Source organism: Urocampus carinirostris, chromosome 9, assembly GCF_059441175.1.
Source record: "Urocampus carinirostris isolate Australia breed hairy pipefish chromosome 9, RoL_Ucar_1.0, whole genome shotgun sequence".
In the NCBI taxonomy this organism is placed as follows: Eukaryota; Metazoa; Chordata; class Actinopteri; order Syngnathiformes; family Syngnathidae; genus Urocampus; species Urocampus carinirostris.
The window spans coordinates 36600470-36616986 of record NC_142357.1 but is presented as its reverse complement, the minus strand read 5'-3'; the positions used below and the strand labels follow the sequence as shown (position 1 = coordinate 36616986).

At 42.6% G+C, this 16517-nt stretch overlaps 1 protein-coding gene across 2 annotated transcripts in view; it reads right to left on the bottom strand.

The window, feature by feature from the left end:
* Window positions 1-211: 211 nt before the first annotated feature.
* The window catches only part of LOC148360187 (equilibrative nucleobase transporter 1-like), a 42890-nt gene continuing 26584 nt past the window's right edge, over window positions 212-16517 (bottom strand). The window contains exons 3-13 of one of the 2 annotated variants that reach the window (XM_088343624.1): window positions 12436-12565; window positions 12300-12346; window positions 12142-12218; window positions 10289-10381; window positions 10075-10214; window positions 7873-7967; window positions 7585-7728; window positions 6713-6820; window positions 4154-4340; window positions 2429-2552; window positions 251-507 (exon numbers count right to left, since the gene is read on the bottom strand). In XM_088343624.1, the coding sequence (XP_088199750.1) occupies window positions 370-507; window positions 2429-2552; window positions 4154-4340; window positions 6713-6820; window positions 7585-7728; window positions 7873-7967; window positions 10075-10214; window positions 10289-10381; window positions 12142-12218; window positions 12300-12346; window positions 12436-12565 (1283 nt within the window). In that variant the 3' untranslated portion in view covers window positions 251-369. Of the gene's footprint in view, window positions 508-2428; window positions 2553-4153; window positions 4341-6712; window positions 6821-7584; window positions 7729-7872; window positions 7968-10074; window positions 10215-10288; window positions 10382-12141; window positions 12219-12299; window positions 12347-12435; window positions 12566-16517 lie in introns of both variants that reach the window. The other variant, XM_088343623.1, reaches the window with a different exon arrangement.

The window sequence follows — 16517 nt, the reverse complement described above, 5'->3', positions numbered from 1 at the left end:
CTGTCTTCGTTCTGGTCCTGACAAATCTGTGATAAATAAATCTTGTTTTTACCGTTATTATACATGAAAATACTCTGTTGTACACTGAAATGAATAATAAACTTTTTTACAGGCTCCAGCATTTATTTAACAAATAAAATGAAATGTATAAAAGTTTTTTTTTTTTTTGTTTGTTTTGTTTTTTTCTTACAAATAACTGCAGTACCAACAAAAAATAATCAGCCAAACTCGACTCAAAAAAGTAGCCTCCCCTTTGCTTCAAAACAAACAAACAAAAACAACAACAAATTGTTAGCTAGTGGCAATGCAAGTATCAAACAACAAACATTTGATTCACCTGTAAGGGAAAATGTACACGTACAAACCACCTTAAGATAATTTTTCAGGGGGAACATCTTCCGAAGTCTGAATTGAAGTCTTTTGTGATGCGAGTCTTCGGCAGTGAAAAAGGATGGACACGGGATGGATGAAGGAAAAAACAACCAGCACTGCCATAGCGATGTTGACCTAAAGACACGTAAGACACATATATCTGTTATATCATCGAAAAGCTGAGTTGTATTAATTGATAACTCGTGTAAAAACTATCAAGTCAAGTTTATTTTTGACGCCCTTAATCACAAATAGTCTCAAAGGGCTGCACAGATCAGAGATTATCGCAAACTACAGACTATTATTACCCTGATCTAAAACCTACATGAGGGCAAGGAAAAACTCAAAACCTCAACATGAAGAAAATGAAGAAACCTTGAGAAGGGACCGCACATCAGGTAATACCCCTTCTAGTGTTGTGGAATGTGGATAATAACTAATGATAAGTATGTAAGCTTCTGGTGAAGGTCGAAGGATGACGTTGATGCCGGGGATATCTTAATGAAATGAAATGATCTGCATTTATATAGCGCTTTTCAAGTCAATGACTTCCCAAAGCGCTTTACAATGTGCTCCACATTTCCCAATAGGGGCCTTGCAGCCATGTAAGGCGCTAACCTGCTTATTGGGGGTATTAGGGGTTCAGTGTCTTACCCAAGGACACTTTGACATGTAACACGGACGAGCCGGGATTCGAACTGGGATCCCTTGATCCCAAGACGAGCTCTACCTCCTGAGCTACTGCCGCCCCCTTAACTTTATTTGAGAACACTATAAAAGCCAATGTGGCTCGGTGGCCTTGGGGGTATGGCGCCCGCCCCGAGACTGGGAGGTTGTGGTTCAAGCCCCGGCCGAGTCATACCTAAGACTTAAACATTGGTACCCGTTGCCTTCCTGCTTAGGGGTTGGAATTGGGGGGTTTGGTCACCTAATGACTCCCAACACCTCAGTTGGGTTGAGCGAGGGGGCTGGGAATCCCCTCCTGTGAATCAATCTCCCAAAAAGAGTCAGAAATGACTCTAGCCACCTCCCACTAGGGGGATAGGGCTGTGGTATATATATATATATATATATATATATATATATATATATATATATATATATATATATATATATATAAAAGCCAATGTTGAACGTCTGGAACTTTGAACGTGTCCCGAATGCAATAAAGCGTGTTCCCTTTTCGCCATATCTCCTCTCTGCGTATTTTTGCGCCCAACGACGGTCTCTCCAAAATAAGAATGACCGCACTGCACAGACACTGTACAATGACATAATATTTGCAGAAAATGATTCAGAAATGTTTTATAAAATTTTATATTTCAAAAAGTGACATTGGATAATTTCTCTTACAGCACACTAGTGTGTCGCGGCACCGTGGTTGAAAATCACTGCCCTAAGGTGTGTGGTTATCAAAGAACAGCAACACGATTGGCCGAGAGTTACAATGATGTAAACAGAGCATAATAGTCAAAGAATTGAAAAACAGTGCGGTCGAAATAACTGACAAGCGATCGCCTTTTCAGGTGTTATGTTTGTCACTACCAATAGTAAGTAACTTATCAAGTGTTCAATCGTGAAAACATACTTGACTCATCACCTACTGGGAATCAGTTACACATTGTCACTTCAATGTAGCCTACTTTGATGATTGAACACTCTGGTAAAGCTCGTAGTTTTGGTTCAACCGTATATTACCAGATCCTCTACTGTCAATAAATTGGGCGGCAGTAGTTGGGATCAAGAGATCGCAGTTCGAATCCCGGCTCCTCCGTGTTACATGTTGAAGTGTCCTTGGGTAAGACACTGAACCCCTAATACCCCTAATAAGCAGGTTAGCGTCTTACATGGCTGCAATACAAGGCCGCTATTGGGAAATGTGAAGCACATTGTAAAGCGCTTTGGGAAGTCATTGGCTTGAAAAGCGCTATATAAATGCACATCATTTCATTTCATTTCATTTCATTTTTTCTAAAAACGTTATTTTGGTCAAAATTGTCTTCTTTTTCGAGAATACACATACATAAAAAAAGCCCCAAAATAATGACATACTCACATATAAAGGATCTCCATCCAGAACTTCTTCAACAATAGTGAAGCAGGCGAACTGGAGTAAAGAGAAGGCTGCCCCGAGGGTGAGAATCAGGCCAAACACTTTCCCAAAGTGACACGGTGGGAAGCTACACCGTAAAAAAAGACAACCGTAAATTGCCGCTCCAAATACAAATTTCTGTTTTAACAGCTGAAGGATTTTTTATTTTATTTAATTCACTAAAAGGTATTTTTCCACAGGGAAGGCTTGGGGTCAGTGTGGCCTGGAGAAGAATTATGTTTACAGAAAGAACGAGGACGAGGACAAGGGGTGACGCGGGATAAGGAGATGAGGTTTCTGATAAGCTTTCTTGTTGTTAGTCCTTCAGACATGGCGGAGTCTTCCGGCGAGGAGGAGGTGACGTTGGCACCTGGCCCGCCCCAGGGGAGGAGTCAGCACGCCCCATGGGAGGGGCCGATGCCCCGACGTGTCGAAAGGACGGAACACAGAAGACTGAGGGAGACAAGACAGGCGGACAGGAGCAGAGACGAAAAGATGGGGGGCTCGACAAGACTAATTAGACTAATTTGACAATAATTTGGCTAAATTCGATGGAATTCACTTAATGATAAATTAAGAAAATAAATCTGGCCCTGGTCCCTAATATCAAGAAAAAAAGCGCGCATCGTTAGGAGAATAAAGTTTGTGTTTGGTTAATGGAGTCAGATAACTAATTCGAACAATTTGGTAAACGCTAAATTTATAATATAGTTGAATTCCTAACACAGCAAACACCAAATAAGGGTTAAGCATTTGAAGTACTGTACTTTTAAATTTCTCAAAATACTTTTTCAAAAAACAATTAATTATCTAAATATTTTCCAAAGATTTCCACAGTATATCCAAAACTACAAATTGTCTCTTTGGAATCGAAATTCCTTTAACAGTCGACGTGGAAAGGCAGCTCCTTTCTCCATCCACTAAGGAGCAGTGTTGCTGCAGCTCCGTGAGATACGATCTGTGTGCTAGATTAAGAAAAAGAAAAACATTTGTTTTGTGTCAGGACCACAATGGAGACAGGACCCACTCGCGTAACGTTATTACAGTTTTATTGGGAAGAAGGAAAAGGAGTGCACATACGATCCGGAGATCGCTGGTCGCGGGGTGTGTGTTACTCAGACGCGGAAGTGGGAACGGAAAAAAGTCGAAAAGCAGGAGAGGAGAGTAGACGTGGTCGAGATCAAAAACAGATCGTTATTCGGGGCGGGAGAACAGACGTGGTCGAGGTCAAACAGATCGTGGCAGGAGAAACAGAGAACAGGCGAAAAAGGGCTTGCCGTGTAAAAAAACAGAGATTCGCAGACGGACCGACAAAAGGGGACTAACAGGACAGAGTTTAAATACTGACCCGAGCCAATCTGTCAACAAACTCCAGCTGGCGCCACCCGGGCGGGGCCAATTGGGCACCATGGCAACCGAGACACACTGGCGGGGCCAATTGGGCGCCATGGCAACCGTGACATTTTTAACCGAAATAATAAAATACAATACAAAATCCAACAGCCTTTTTAAAGTTAAAGAGACAATAATGATTGAGGATTCAGTTTGACTTTTGAAGTTTCTAGCAAGTGGCTTTATGAACCCCCCTTTTGAATTAAGGTAAAGATTTGATGCAGGGTGTAGAAATACAGAAATAAATATCTATTTTTTTCTGTACTGTGATGTGCGTCCATGGAAAAATCTACTCACGCGGCACTGATGAAAGCTGCGTTGCTGCCAAAGAGGAAAGCGCGACAGAGCACGTGCATGACGAAGGTGAAATACTGGAGAGGCAGCACAGGAATAGCGGCGCAGATGGAGAACACCAGCGCCAAGGACGCCGTCATGAAGAGAGAAACCACTGACGAGTTCAGCTCGGCCTCCCAATCCTCCATTCCTGCACGTCACCGAAAGGGAATAAGCAGAGATAGTCTAACGCCTAATCCACATCAAATTTGTACATACAGACGCAGGACGAAATATACTAATGGCAAAAAAAGAGCAGCCAGGCCTGACAAAAAAGCACTTTCCGGTCCAGGCTTTCAGTGTTATGCAATGGGGATAATGGATCTTAGTCGCATAGTTTACTTTTTGGTGGACAAGAGGCAAAAAAGAGCCGCCAAAATGGACAAAAATGCACTATGTCGGTCCCCGCTTGCAGCAACGTGCGATTGGGGATAATGGATTAAATATTATTTTTACAACCCATGTCATTCAGAGGGCACCAAATACAAGTAGCGAGGGATAACAGTATGGTTGAATACGGAGGTGTCACTGTACTAGCTGTAGAGCACAGGTGTCAAACAGGCGGCCCGCGGGGCAGATCAGGCCCGCTAAGGGATTGAATCCGGCCCGCGAGACAACACTCAGAGAAGCGCAAGAGGAAAACAAGCTGCAGGTTGAAATATGTCAACTTGATGTTGCCAAAGAAAGGTGCCTCGAACAAAGACACCGTACTTGTATTTCTCTCTCTCTCTCTCTCTCTCTCTCTCTCTCTCTCTCTCTCTCTCTCTCTCTCCCTCTCTCTCTCTCTCTCTCTCTCACACTCCCTCTTTTCCACCCCTTTTCTCCCACTTTCTGTCTCTGTCTCTTTTACTCTCTGTGTCTCTCTTTTTCTCTTCCTTTGTTGCACTTTGTCCCTTTCTTTCTCTGTGTTTTTTTTAACTTCTTTTGCTCTAACTTCCTTTTTTCCTTTTCTCTCTTTTCTCTTTCTCTCTTCTTACCCTTCGCGCTTTCTTTTCTCTTTTCTCCTTCTGTCTTTCTATTTCTCTTTGGATTTCTTTTTGCCCCCTCTCTCACGACTTCTCTTTTTATCTCTTTTGTTTCTCACAGTCTCTCCCTCTCTCTTTTTCTTTCTTTGTGCCGCCCTCTCTCCTTTTCCCTCCCTCTTTCTCTTATTTCTTTATCCCTCTTTTTCTTTCTCTTTAATCTACTAGTCTGGCCCCCGACAGAATGTTTGTTCTATCATGTGGCCCCCGAGTTAAAATGAGTTTGACATCCCTGCTGTAGAGGAACTACACTGCCACTGCGCGCCTGGACAAAGATGGTCCTGCCACCCAAGAGCCACGAGGTTTGGAGAGCCCGTGGTTCTGTCCAACCCGGTCGTTCGGATGAAAACAACCGCAAGATGAACTGCCAAAAGGGAGAAGAACCTAGTTTATTACAGCTTCCTATGAGGCCATGTGCAACCTTACGCACACACCCTGTCCCGAGGGGGCCCTTTGTTCTCTGATGTACACATATAAAGATAACGCAACAAAAAGTCTTCAGTGCTTTGTATGAATATACTTCTGACACGTTTTGAAATAATTCCTGATCATTTAAATGAGTTGATTATTTTAAAACCGGGTCCATTGATCAGAACTGTTACCCTGCTTCAGAATTCCTTCTCCTTCCCCCTCGCTAGCAACGCGAGTTCTTGTGTGAATATTCTTCTTTAATGTTTCGTTTGATTCAATTTTCCTTGACATGCAAATAAATCATAGTTTGTAAGAATCAAACAACGTGCATTATTTATTTGTGTGTCTATGTATCTTTCATTTGGAATGATCAATCGTTATTATTATCGATGAACTGCAAAGTCAATCATTTAAAGATAAAATACAATATGTTTAGGATTTTGCTTCCTTCATTATAAATGATACTAGTGTCATGAACCGGAACAGGATCAGGACCCAAATGAGTGACGTTTCTCACACAAGCCTTTTATTTTACAGGGGAGTCATGCACGTTAGGCAGCGGTCTGGCGTGGAATGACAGGAAGCCAGAGGCCGACGAGATCGATACCAATTGCCCGAGCAGATATCGGACAGATGGGGTCGATACCGGACAGGACGGAACAGACAGAATTTATATCGAAACAGGATATCGAAATCAAACGGGACAAACTAGACGGGAACGAAACTGGAAACCGATAATAAACAGGACAAAATAAACGGGAACAATACAGGAAATACCAACAGGAAACAGGACAGAGTAAGAAACCCACGTCTTGCGGGGCAGAGGTTCGTTGACGGACCGACAAAGGGTCGGTGAGAGCACTGAGCTTAAATAGAAGGGAAGCCTATCTGTCAACGAGCCGCAGCTGGCACCAAACGGGTGGGGCCAATTGGGCGCCATGGCAACCGCGACAACTAGAGCCAAAAAGAGGCTATTGTGGGAAGTCATTTGAGTGAGAAATCATTAGCACCACCTGCTGGCGGAATCGGTCACCATCAAATTATATTTTGAACCAAATAAAGGTTATTTAAAGCAATTTTCATACATTACCTGAAAGTTTGTATTTGCGCTTGAGTCGGTCCATGATGAGCCCATTCCAGGGAGCGCACAATAAGCCACAAAGTTGAGTGAAGGCAAAAGCGTCTATGTACTGGCCCACTGTTGGAGAAATAATAATAATAATAATACAGTTCTTAAAATACCGTATTTTCCGCACTATAAGGCGCACTGTGTTATAAGGCGCACCTTCAATGAATGATATATTTTAAAACTTTTCCATACATAAGGCGCACCGCATTATAAGGCGCTACAGTGGAGACTGTAGTTACGTTATGCAACCATTAGATGGTGCCACGCTAAAGGGAATGTCAACAAAACAGTCAGATAGGTCAGTCAAACTTTATTAATAGATAACAAACAAGCTTTCCACAACTCCATTCACTCCCAAAATGAATAAACAGCCGTTTTATTATTTTCTCTGAGGTAAAGCATTTTCGTGACACATCTTTAACATCTTTGAACAACAGCAAGGCATAACATTTTACTTTTCCTCCATTTAGTCAACACGCAAAAAAATGTCGGATACTGTTATGGTAAATTAAACGGTCTTCTACGTGAAAAATTGAGTCGGTGGCTGCTTCTCTTAGTTGCGTGACCTTGTAATTCAATATTGATCCATATATAAGGCGCACCGGATTATAAGGCGCATAGTCAGCTTTAAAAAAAAAAATCAGATTTTATGTGCGCCTTGTAGTGCGGAAAATACGGTAAACACAATATTCTGCAAACACAACAAAAATGGAGGACATGAAGACAATTTTTTTCTTGATGCAAATTGGACTCTTCTTTTCAGTAAAAAGTCCTTGATGAAGCACCACAATGAAAGTTTATGACAATTTCATTCCCCAGTGTGTGAGTCGTACCGAGCGAGGGGTCCCCGTCGGTCAGCAAACTTAACGTGGGTTGAAGCGTGCCGATAAACAGAACAAGTCTTAGCTGGATCACCGAAAACCAGATGAGGCAGAAGAAGAAGAATTTGGACAGGGCGCAATCACGAAAACTTTTTCCTGGGAATAAGAAAATGGAATTGTCTTAATTGTCAATAATAGCAAAAAAAATGATTGTTTACGAGACGAAGCAATGAGGGACAAACATGTCGTGAAATAATTACAAAATAGGATAGATATTGGTAGTCATGTTTTTCTACCCACCTGGCTTTGCATCTTTCTCTTGGTTTTTTTCCGTTTCCATTTCGACTTCATTGTTCATTGTATTTTCGGATTTTTTGCCACAGGAAAACCTGAAGCTAAGTAGATTTTAGAATCATCTTTGCATGTAAGGTAAAGTTCAAAAAACTGAGGTGAAATTGGAATCAATTACAGTAGACCAACAGGATATGGCGTAAATCTGGGATTCTGAAGTGGGGGGTTGCAAATTGAAATTGCTGTATGGTAGGGGTTGGAAACCTATGCTAAGTAGCACCGCACCCTGGTACGTCAGGACCAGAACGGAGACAGGACCAACTTGCGTTACGTTTCTCACTGTTTTATTGGAAGAAAGGAAAGGGTTGCACCCAAGATCCGGTCTGAACGCGGAAGTGGGACTTCCGTGGCGAGCGATGGCGTTGTGGGGAACGGAAAAAAAAACGAGGCAGTAGCCAGGATAGGAGAGCAAAAACGTGGTCGGGATCAGAAACGAGTCGAAAGCCAGGAGAGGAGAGTAGACGTGGTCAGGATCAAAAAACCGGTCGAAGCCGGGTAACAGACAGGAGCAAGTGTTAGTCAGGGTCGAAAAAAGCTTGCCTAGAGTAAACTGAGGTTTGCAGACGGACTGACAACAGGTGACAGAAAGGAGTGGGTTTAAATAGGGACAGGGAGCCAATCAGAGTCCGAGGCAGTTGGCACCAAAGGAGCAGGCACAGGTGAGTCAAATAAGTAATCATGACCAGGGTTGGGTAGGGTTACCTTAACTTGATTACTTTCAATTACTTTTGGATTACTCCAATACCAAATATCCTAATAAAAGACAAAAGAAACTAAATATGAATCAAATGACTGAATGTTGTGCAGGCTTGGGGATACAGTGCCCCCGCCTCATGACATTTCCACTTTCGTCTGCCCATAAATTTGTATAAATTGTTGGTCTGCAATTGGTTTGCCTTAACATATCATGAAAATGCAGATATGCTTGGCTGAAATACCTCCCACCATGCCTTTTTGCTCATTTAGTTCAAGATCTCGTTGGCTTCAAAAATACTTTGTTCGGCTGCAATATGATACTGTATTTTTCTACTGTATTTATCTGCTATGGGTCCTGTTGGGAATTAATTATCAAAATGTACCGTTTACCAAATTGTTCGAATTAGTTATCTGACTCTATTAATCAAACACAATCTACATTCACCCAACAATTTACGCACGCTCGTTTCTTGAGGGAAAATTGATCAGGAAGCCGACATTTCCACACGGGGGCAGATTTATTTTCCCTAACAATTGAACTAAGTGTACTATATCAAAGATGGCTGAAGTCTTCTTTTGAAGTCCTTTAGCTTTCTCTTATTGGCCACGTCTCCCCGCAAGATGGCGTCTCGGCTCCTCCCATGGGCGTGCCAAGCGGTTGTTTTGCGCCCAACGTTCTCACAACATAGCACCTTGATGTCTGGAACATTCTGTGTCAGCACACTCACGCGTCCTGTTGTCAACAGAACTAGACAAAATATTATGCATTTCAAACAGCCTGCCCTTTCATTGAACTAAGCCCACTCGGTGAAAATCTTGCATTAAACTGAGTCAATCGTATAAAATCCTTTATAGTCAAATGTATAAAATCCTTCAAAGGACTTGCAATGATGCTAAAGGAAGAAGCAAAAACATTTTAACCATGGAAATTAAACCTGCGATTGAAGAAATACGAAAGGGGCACACGGATAGTTACTGTTGCTAAGGGATTGACAATCGGGACCTCTATTAAAATTAAGGTGGCGAATAATGCAAGTAAATCCAATAAGGGCATGACAATCGTCGCAAATGGAAGGTTAATAATCTTTATAATCCACGATTACAGTCACCCCCGTACATCCACCCACTGCCCCACTGCACCACATCACAAACATAAATCATAACATTAATAAAGATTAATTTTTACATGTACAGTATATTAATGTATGTTATTTAATCTGATGCACATAAATTACGCTAGTAACTAGTGACTCTTTTGGCATTTTATTATATTATTATTTTATTATAAAATGATGACTCACAACACGTGGTAAGCTTTCTCTCCTGGCTTTGATCTCTTTGATCTCCGGCAAAACTAATATAAAATGCGACAGAAACAAAATGAAAACAAATCCAAACAGCTTGCCAACATCATTTTTGCCGTTGTAGTTTGTATTCATGCAAGAGGATTTATACCCATATGTGTATTTATCAGGCAGCGGGTACGGGATGGAAGTTCTTGGCATCAGGAAAAAGGTCTTGAGCAGGTGAATGACGCCGCAGCCGGATATGAAGAGGAAACTGGCCTTGAGAGAGATGCCAACCTCGTATACTTCCTGCAGGGGAAAATACTCAATTAAAATGAGCTAAAGGTCCAAAAACAAGGACAAAATTCCCATTGGGGACCCACCTTGACAATAAGGAAGATGACAGATGAAGAGTCAAAAGCCCCGTTCACCACCGTGATGATGGTGGAACGATGAGTGCCGAATAGATTGCCCACCTACACAGAATAAATATATAACATTTCAAGCTATAACTACTGTATTGCAATATTGTTGCTTCATTGTTATTATTCAAAAAATTAAATATTGTTTTTCCCATCCAAAAAAGGATAACTAATTATTTTTTAAGAAAGGCTCCGGCTTAATCAAGTCAAGTCCTATTTATTTGTGACGCCCTTAATCACAAGGGGTCTCAAAAGGCTGCACATACCACAGATTATTGCAACCCACAGACTATTATGACAGCATCCCCTGATATAAAACCTACATGAGGGCAAGGAAAAACTCAAAAACCTCAACATGAGGAAAATGAAGAAACCTTGAGAAGGGACCGCACATGAGGTAATGAAATGAAATGAAATGATCTGCATTTATATAGCGCTCTTCAAGTCAATGACTTCCCAAAGCGGTTTACAGTGTGCTTCACATTTCCCAATAGCGGACTTGTATTGCAGCCATGTAAGACGCTAACCTGCTTATTGGCGGTATTAGGGGTTCAGTGTCTTACCCAAGGACACTTCGACATGTAACACGGACAAGCCGGGATTCGAACTGTGATCCCTTGATCCCAAGAAGAGCGCTCTACCTCCTGAGCTACCGCCGCCCCTAATCCCCCTTCCAGGATGACCAGGCTGCAATGGATGTTGTAATAACAATTAATACACAGATATCATCAACAGGAAATATAAGTCATTCATATGCTAGAGGATAGAAGGGCCTAGATTTAAACAGTTCCACTAAGGTTGCAGATCGAATCTCAAGGGGAAGAGCATTCCACAACAGCAGGGCCCGAAAGCCAACAGGGAGCCAATGCAGGTTAGCTAAAATCGGGGTAATGTGATCAAACTTTCTTGTCTTAGTTAAAAGCCTCGCTGCAGCATTTTCTACCAGCTGCAGGGTTTTTATTTTGGACTTCGGGAGACCGGAGAGTAGTGCATTACAGTAATCGAGAAGGGAGGTAACAAACGCCTGAATTATAATCTCCACATCCGACTGAGACAGCCTTGGGCGTATTATAGCAATGTTGCGAAGACGGAAAAAAAGCTAGTGATATTCTTAACTTGTGTTAGAAAGGACAGATCGGGGTCAAATATGACACCTAAATTTTTAACTGAGTCACTCTGGGTTATCTTACATTTTTCAATGTTCAGAGCAGTTTTTGAGAACAAGTGATGGTATTTAGATGGACTAATAATTAGCATTTTGATCTTTTCAGAGTTAAGGCGCAAGAAGTTGAGTGACATCCAATCATTTTTCTCAGTGAGGCAGGCCCCCAAATTTCCAGTTTAGCGTGGCAGATTCCTCCATCGGAAGATATAGTTGAGTGTCATCTGCGTAGCAATGGAAACTGATATTATACTTACACATACAAATAATATCACCTCATGGAAGCATGTAAATGCTGAAAATAAGGGGGCCAAGTACTGAACCCTGCGGAACACCACAGGTAACACTAAAGGGCTCAGATGTCATTTCACCCTATTTAACACAGTGCGTCCTATCTGAGAGGTAGGATCTGAACCATAAGAGGACGGTTCCCGAGAGACCAATCCTTTTTTCCAACCGTTTTAGTAAGATATTATGGTCCACAGTGTTAAAGGCAGACCTTTTCTTTCTTTCTGTTGTTATTTCGACTGTATTGTGAGTTAGTGGATTTTCAGTAAACAGAGGGATAAACAGAGGGAAAAATGAAATATCAACAAATGTCCACAAACAAATAAATGTTGCCATTAATTAATAATGGCGTGAGTGATCCTACCTGTATGTTGGTGAGCAGCAACATGTTGCCACCCAGAGAAATGAGGGCGAGTGCTGGGAAAAGCATCAGGGCCAAGGCTAAAGGGAAAAAAAAAAATCTAATTTATATATTTGTATAAATTCGATGGAATCCTATTGAAAAAAAAAGAAGCTTATTACCTGGAGTGGAGAAGGCCAGCAACAAAGTACCCAAAGTGTATATACAACTGGAATAAATAAATGAGTACGTCATAATATTTGAATTCATGATGGCATTTTTGGAATCATTCTGCAATTATTGTCAAAATGGACTCACATTGCCAGCAGCCGCAAAACAAAAGTGCCGTAGCGATCAAAGATGAAACCGTTCAGCAGTGTGAGAAAGCTGTTCATGAAGGATGCGATGGTGAAGATCAACGAGAACTGCTCTGCTTGGCCGCTGCAATCTTGAAGCAAACGAGAGAAGCCTCATGTGAATATACGGGGATTGTACATGTCACGGACCAGGAACGGAGACGGGACCCAATAGCGTTCGTTTTACTCCGTTTTTATTAAGATGGAGAACAGGACTCCGATGATCGTCGGTCACGGGTAGCAGATAGCAGGAACGTGGAAGTGGCATTTCTGTGTCGAGCGAGGCTAGTCGTTGACAGCGAGAAAAGCAGGTCGACGGCCGGGGCGGAGGAGCACAACATAAACGATTCCAGAAAAGAAGTCGGCAACAGGCATCAAACAGGAAACAGGGCAGGATAGAGTCGGAGAGTACAAAGGCTTGCCTAACTGGGAGCATAGGTTTGCAGACGATCTGACAAGTTCTTGCTGGAAGACGGGGGTTTAAAAAGAGTCCAACAGCCAATCAGAGTCCGTGGCTGCTGGCGTCAACGGGGCAGCCGCAGGTGCCCCGCATCATTAATCATGACAGTACACTTTTTTTCCTGGCAAAATTCAAGCACTTTCAAGGCCAATTTTTAATCAGTACCTATATTTGGAAGATATCCATGGTCGATTAAAAAAAAAAAACGTTTGTTTTTTGGGGTTGGCTTTGAGGACTAAAACAAAGTTGCCGTCTTGCTTACATACTTTGTGCTATTTTTGAGATGTTCCTTTTGTGTCAATGGGTTGCAATAAACTAACATGAATTCTGTCATTCTTGTCATGACCGAAACAGGCAGTAGACCCAAATGCGTAACGTCTCACACTGTGCTTTATTGGGTAATTGTAGTCAGGCGAGGGGAAAAAAACAACAGCGATTTGGTGCTCGCTGGGCAGGAGGAGCAAGAAGCCCTCGCGAACGAAGCGTGGTCGGAGATCTAAAGCAAGTCGGGCAGCCGGGACGGGAGAAAGGAGCGTGGTTGGAGATCGGGACAAGTCAGGTAACGGATACAAGCCAGGGACAGACGAACAGGAAACAGGAACAGGTCGGGAACAGAACGGGAGCCAGACTCAAAAATGCTTGCTTTGCATGTGTGGAGGTTCGCTGACGGACTGACAAGGAGTGAACGAGAATGATGTGTTTAAATAGGAGGAGAACTAATTAGGGAACAAGTGGCAGCTGGGGCTGGACGAGTGAGCACAGATGAGGGCAATTGGTAAAATCATGACAATTCTGCTTCAACGTAGCCACAGAAAAAGCTCTATAGGTGTTGGGTAATAACAGAGATCAAAACAGAAGCCAAAAAAGAAAAAAAGTACTGTATGCAAAAAAATAAATAAAAAGAAAAAGAAAAAGAAAATTTGCCAAATTTGGACGCATTTTAGTAATATTGATTGCTCCAAACATTGCATTCAATCTTTCAATCTTAGAGTCTTCTGATCTCATGCTTCTGACATCCATTCCTTTTTCATTTCTCTGGGTGGCAACATGTTGCTATCATTTACTCATTCCAATGTATACTTTCTTGCATGTTTTTCAGAAGATCTGAGTCTAAATTGGTTAAGATAGAATTGTAAATAGGTCACTTTTTGCATTTTATCAATTATCTATAGCACTGAAGAGTTAATATTTTTGAATTTATATTATATTTTTTTGGCATTTTCAAGGATCCTGTGTTGTTGTTCCACTTTAAATTAGTTCAGTGTGTAAAAATCTAAAATGGATTCGTGTTTTCCTTTTTTTGGTAGATCTGTAAATATTTTAATTTGTGTTTTGCAAGGATCCCCTCCCTGCAAAACCCACTAAATGACTAATTACTTGATAATCTAGTTCACAATGTTTTATTGTTATCTAAAACTGAAAAGAAAATGTTATTTCTACCTATATTCCAGCTCCGAGCCTTTGTTCAGAAAATGCTGGTTCCCTAGGGATCCCAAGAGCCAAGAAGAAATCTGCAGGTGAGAGAGTCTCCATTCACGCCTGGGTGCTGTGGAATGCTCTGCCTTCAGAGATCCAGTCTGCAACTTCAGTGGAACCATTTAAATTTAGAGTTAAAATAGAATAGAATAGAATAGAATATACCTTTATTGTCATTGTTACAAATGGGCTAACATATTGTGACAACAAAATTGGGCATGACACTCCAGTTTTACACATAGTGAGGGTATGAGCAAGAAGATAAAGGAACAGAGAAGATAATGTTATAAAACAAGGGGAATAAGGCTATAGTTATAATTTACATGGTATTTACACAACAATGTCAGCATGTGGGATGTTACATACAGGGTTGTCGTGATAACGTTGTATCGTAACGGTTGTGCAATATTGCATTTGGTGCAAAGTCATCATGGTGCAAAAATAGTCCGCATATACATTGGTGCAAGCATAGACATCATAGTGCAAAAAAAGGAAATGGTCAGACATTGTGCAATTTGAGCATTAAACGTAGTGCAGTCGACATGTGCAAGAACAAGACTTGAGTAACATTATTTTCGTATGAGGTAGTGTTGGCACGAGTTTTCAGTTTTTGTGCGGTGTCTGTTGAGCAGTGAACAAACATAGTGCAGACAGCATGTACGTGAGTACCATTTTACATACGTGTGAGGTTTTTTTTTTTTTTTTTTTTTTTTTGCAACAGTTTTCAGTTGTTTGTGCGGTGTCCGTTTAGGGTGGTAATGGCTGTGGGGAAGAAACTGTCTCTGAGTCTGTTCGTTTTTGCTTTGTGTGACCTGTAGCGCTTGCCGGAAGGCAGCAGGTCGAAGAGATGGTGGCCGGGGTGAGAGAAGTCCTTGACGATGTTTTCTGCTCTGCTGAGGTAGCGAGAGCAGGCAATGTCCTCCAGACTGGGCAGAGAGCAGCCGACGATTCTCTGGGCTGTTTTTATGATCCTCTGGAGCTTTTTCCTGTCTGCTGCTGTGCACCCCGCATACCACACCGTGATGCAGTATGTTAGGATGCTCTCCACTGTGGCTTTGTAGAAAGACACCTGCAGCTGCTGTTTTAGGTTATTTTTCCTGAGCAATCTCAGGAAGTGCAGTCGCTGCTGGGCCTTCCCTACCACCGCTCTGGTGTTTGCAGACCAGGAGAGGTCGTCGGCGATGTGCACGCCCAGAAATTTGAACGAGTGGACTCTCTCTACGCAGTCTCCTTTTATGATGAGTGGTGCTGGATTCCTGCTATTCCTTCTGAAATCCAGAATCAGTTCTTTTGTTTTTGTTGTGTTCAATATGAGGTGGTTTTCCGAGCACCACGTTGAAAGTGACTCAACCTCATCCCTGTATGCCGCCTCGTCCCCTTCAGAGATGAGGCCGATCAAGGTGGTGTCGTCAGCAAACTTAATAATAGTGTTTGTGGGGTGGGTCGGTGAGCAGTCGGAGCTGTAGAGGGTGAAAAGCAGGGGGCTCAGTGCACAACCTTGGGGGGAGCCAGTGTTCAGTGTTAGGGTGGGAGAGACGTGGGTACCGAGTTTCACCGACTGTGGGCGGTTGGAGAGGAAGTCCATTATCCAGTGGCAGATGGAGGGAGAGAGTCCTAGGTGTGCAAGTTTCTCCACCAGGATCTCCGGGATAATGGTGTTGAAGGCTGAGCTGAAGTCCAGGAAGAGCATTCTGACGTAGCTCCCCCGGTGGTCCAGGTGTTTCAGCACGGTGTGAAGTGCTGTGTTTATGGCGTCGTCAGTGGAGCGGTTTGCCCTGTAGGCAAACTGGTGGGGGTCCAGTGTGAGTGGCAGGGAGTTTTTGATGTGCCGGGACACTAACCTCTCGAAGCACTTCATGACCACAGGCGTGAGAGCTACAGGCCTGTAGTCGTTGAGGCTTTCCACTGCTGACTTTTTGGGGACGGGAATGATGGTGGAGGTTTTGAGGCAAGGTGGGACGGTCGCCTGTGACAGGGACCGGTTGAAGATGGTGGTGAAGACCCCAGCCAGCGGATTGGAACAGTCCCTGAGTACCCTCCCTGGTACTCCATCCGGGCCAGTTGCCTTCCTGGGGTTTATGGTATTCAGCGCACGCCTGACTTCGTGC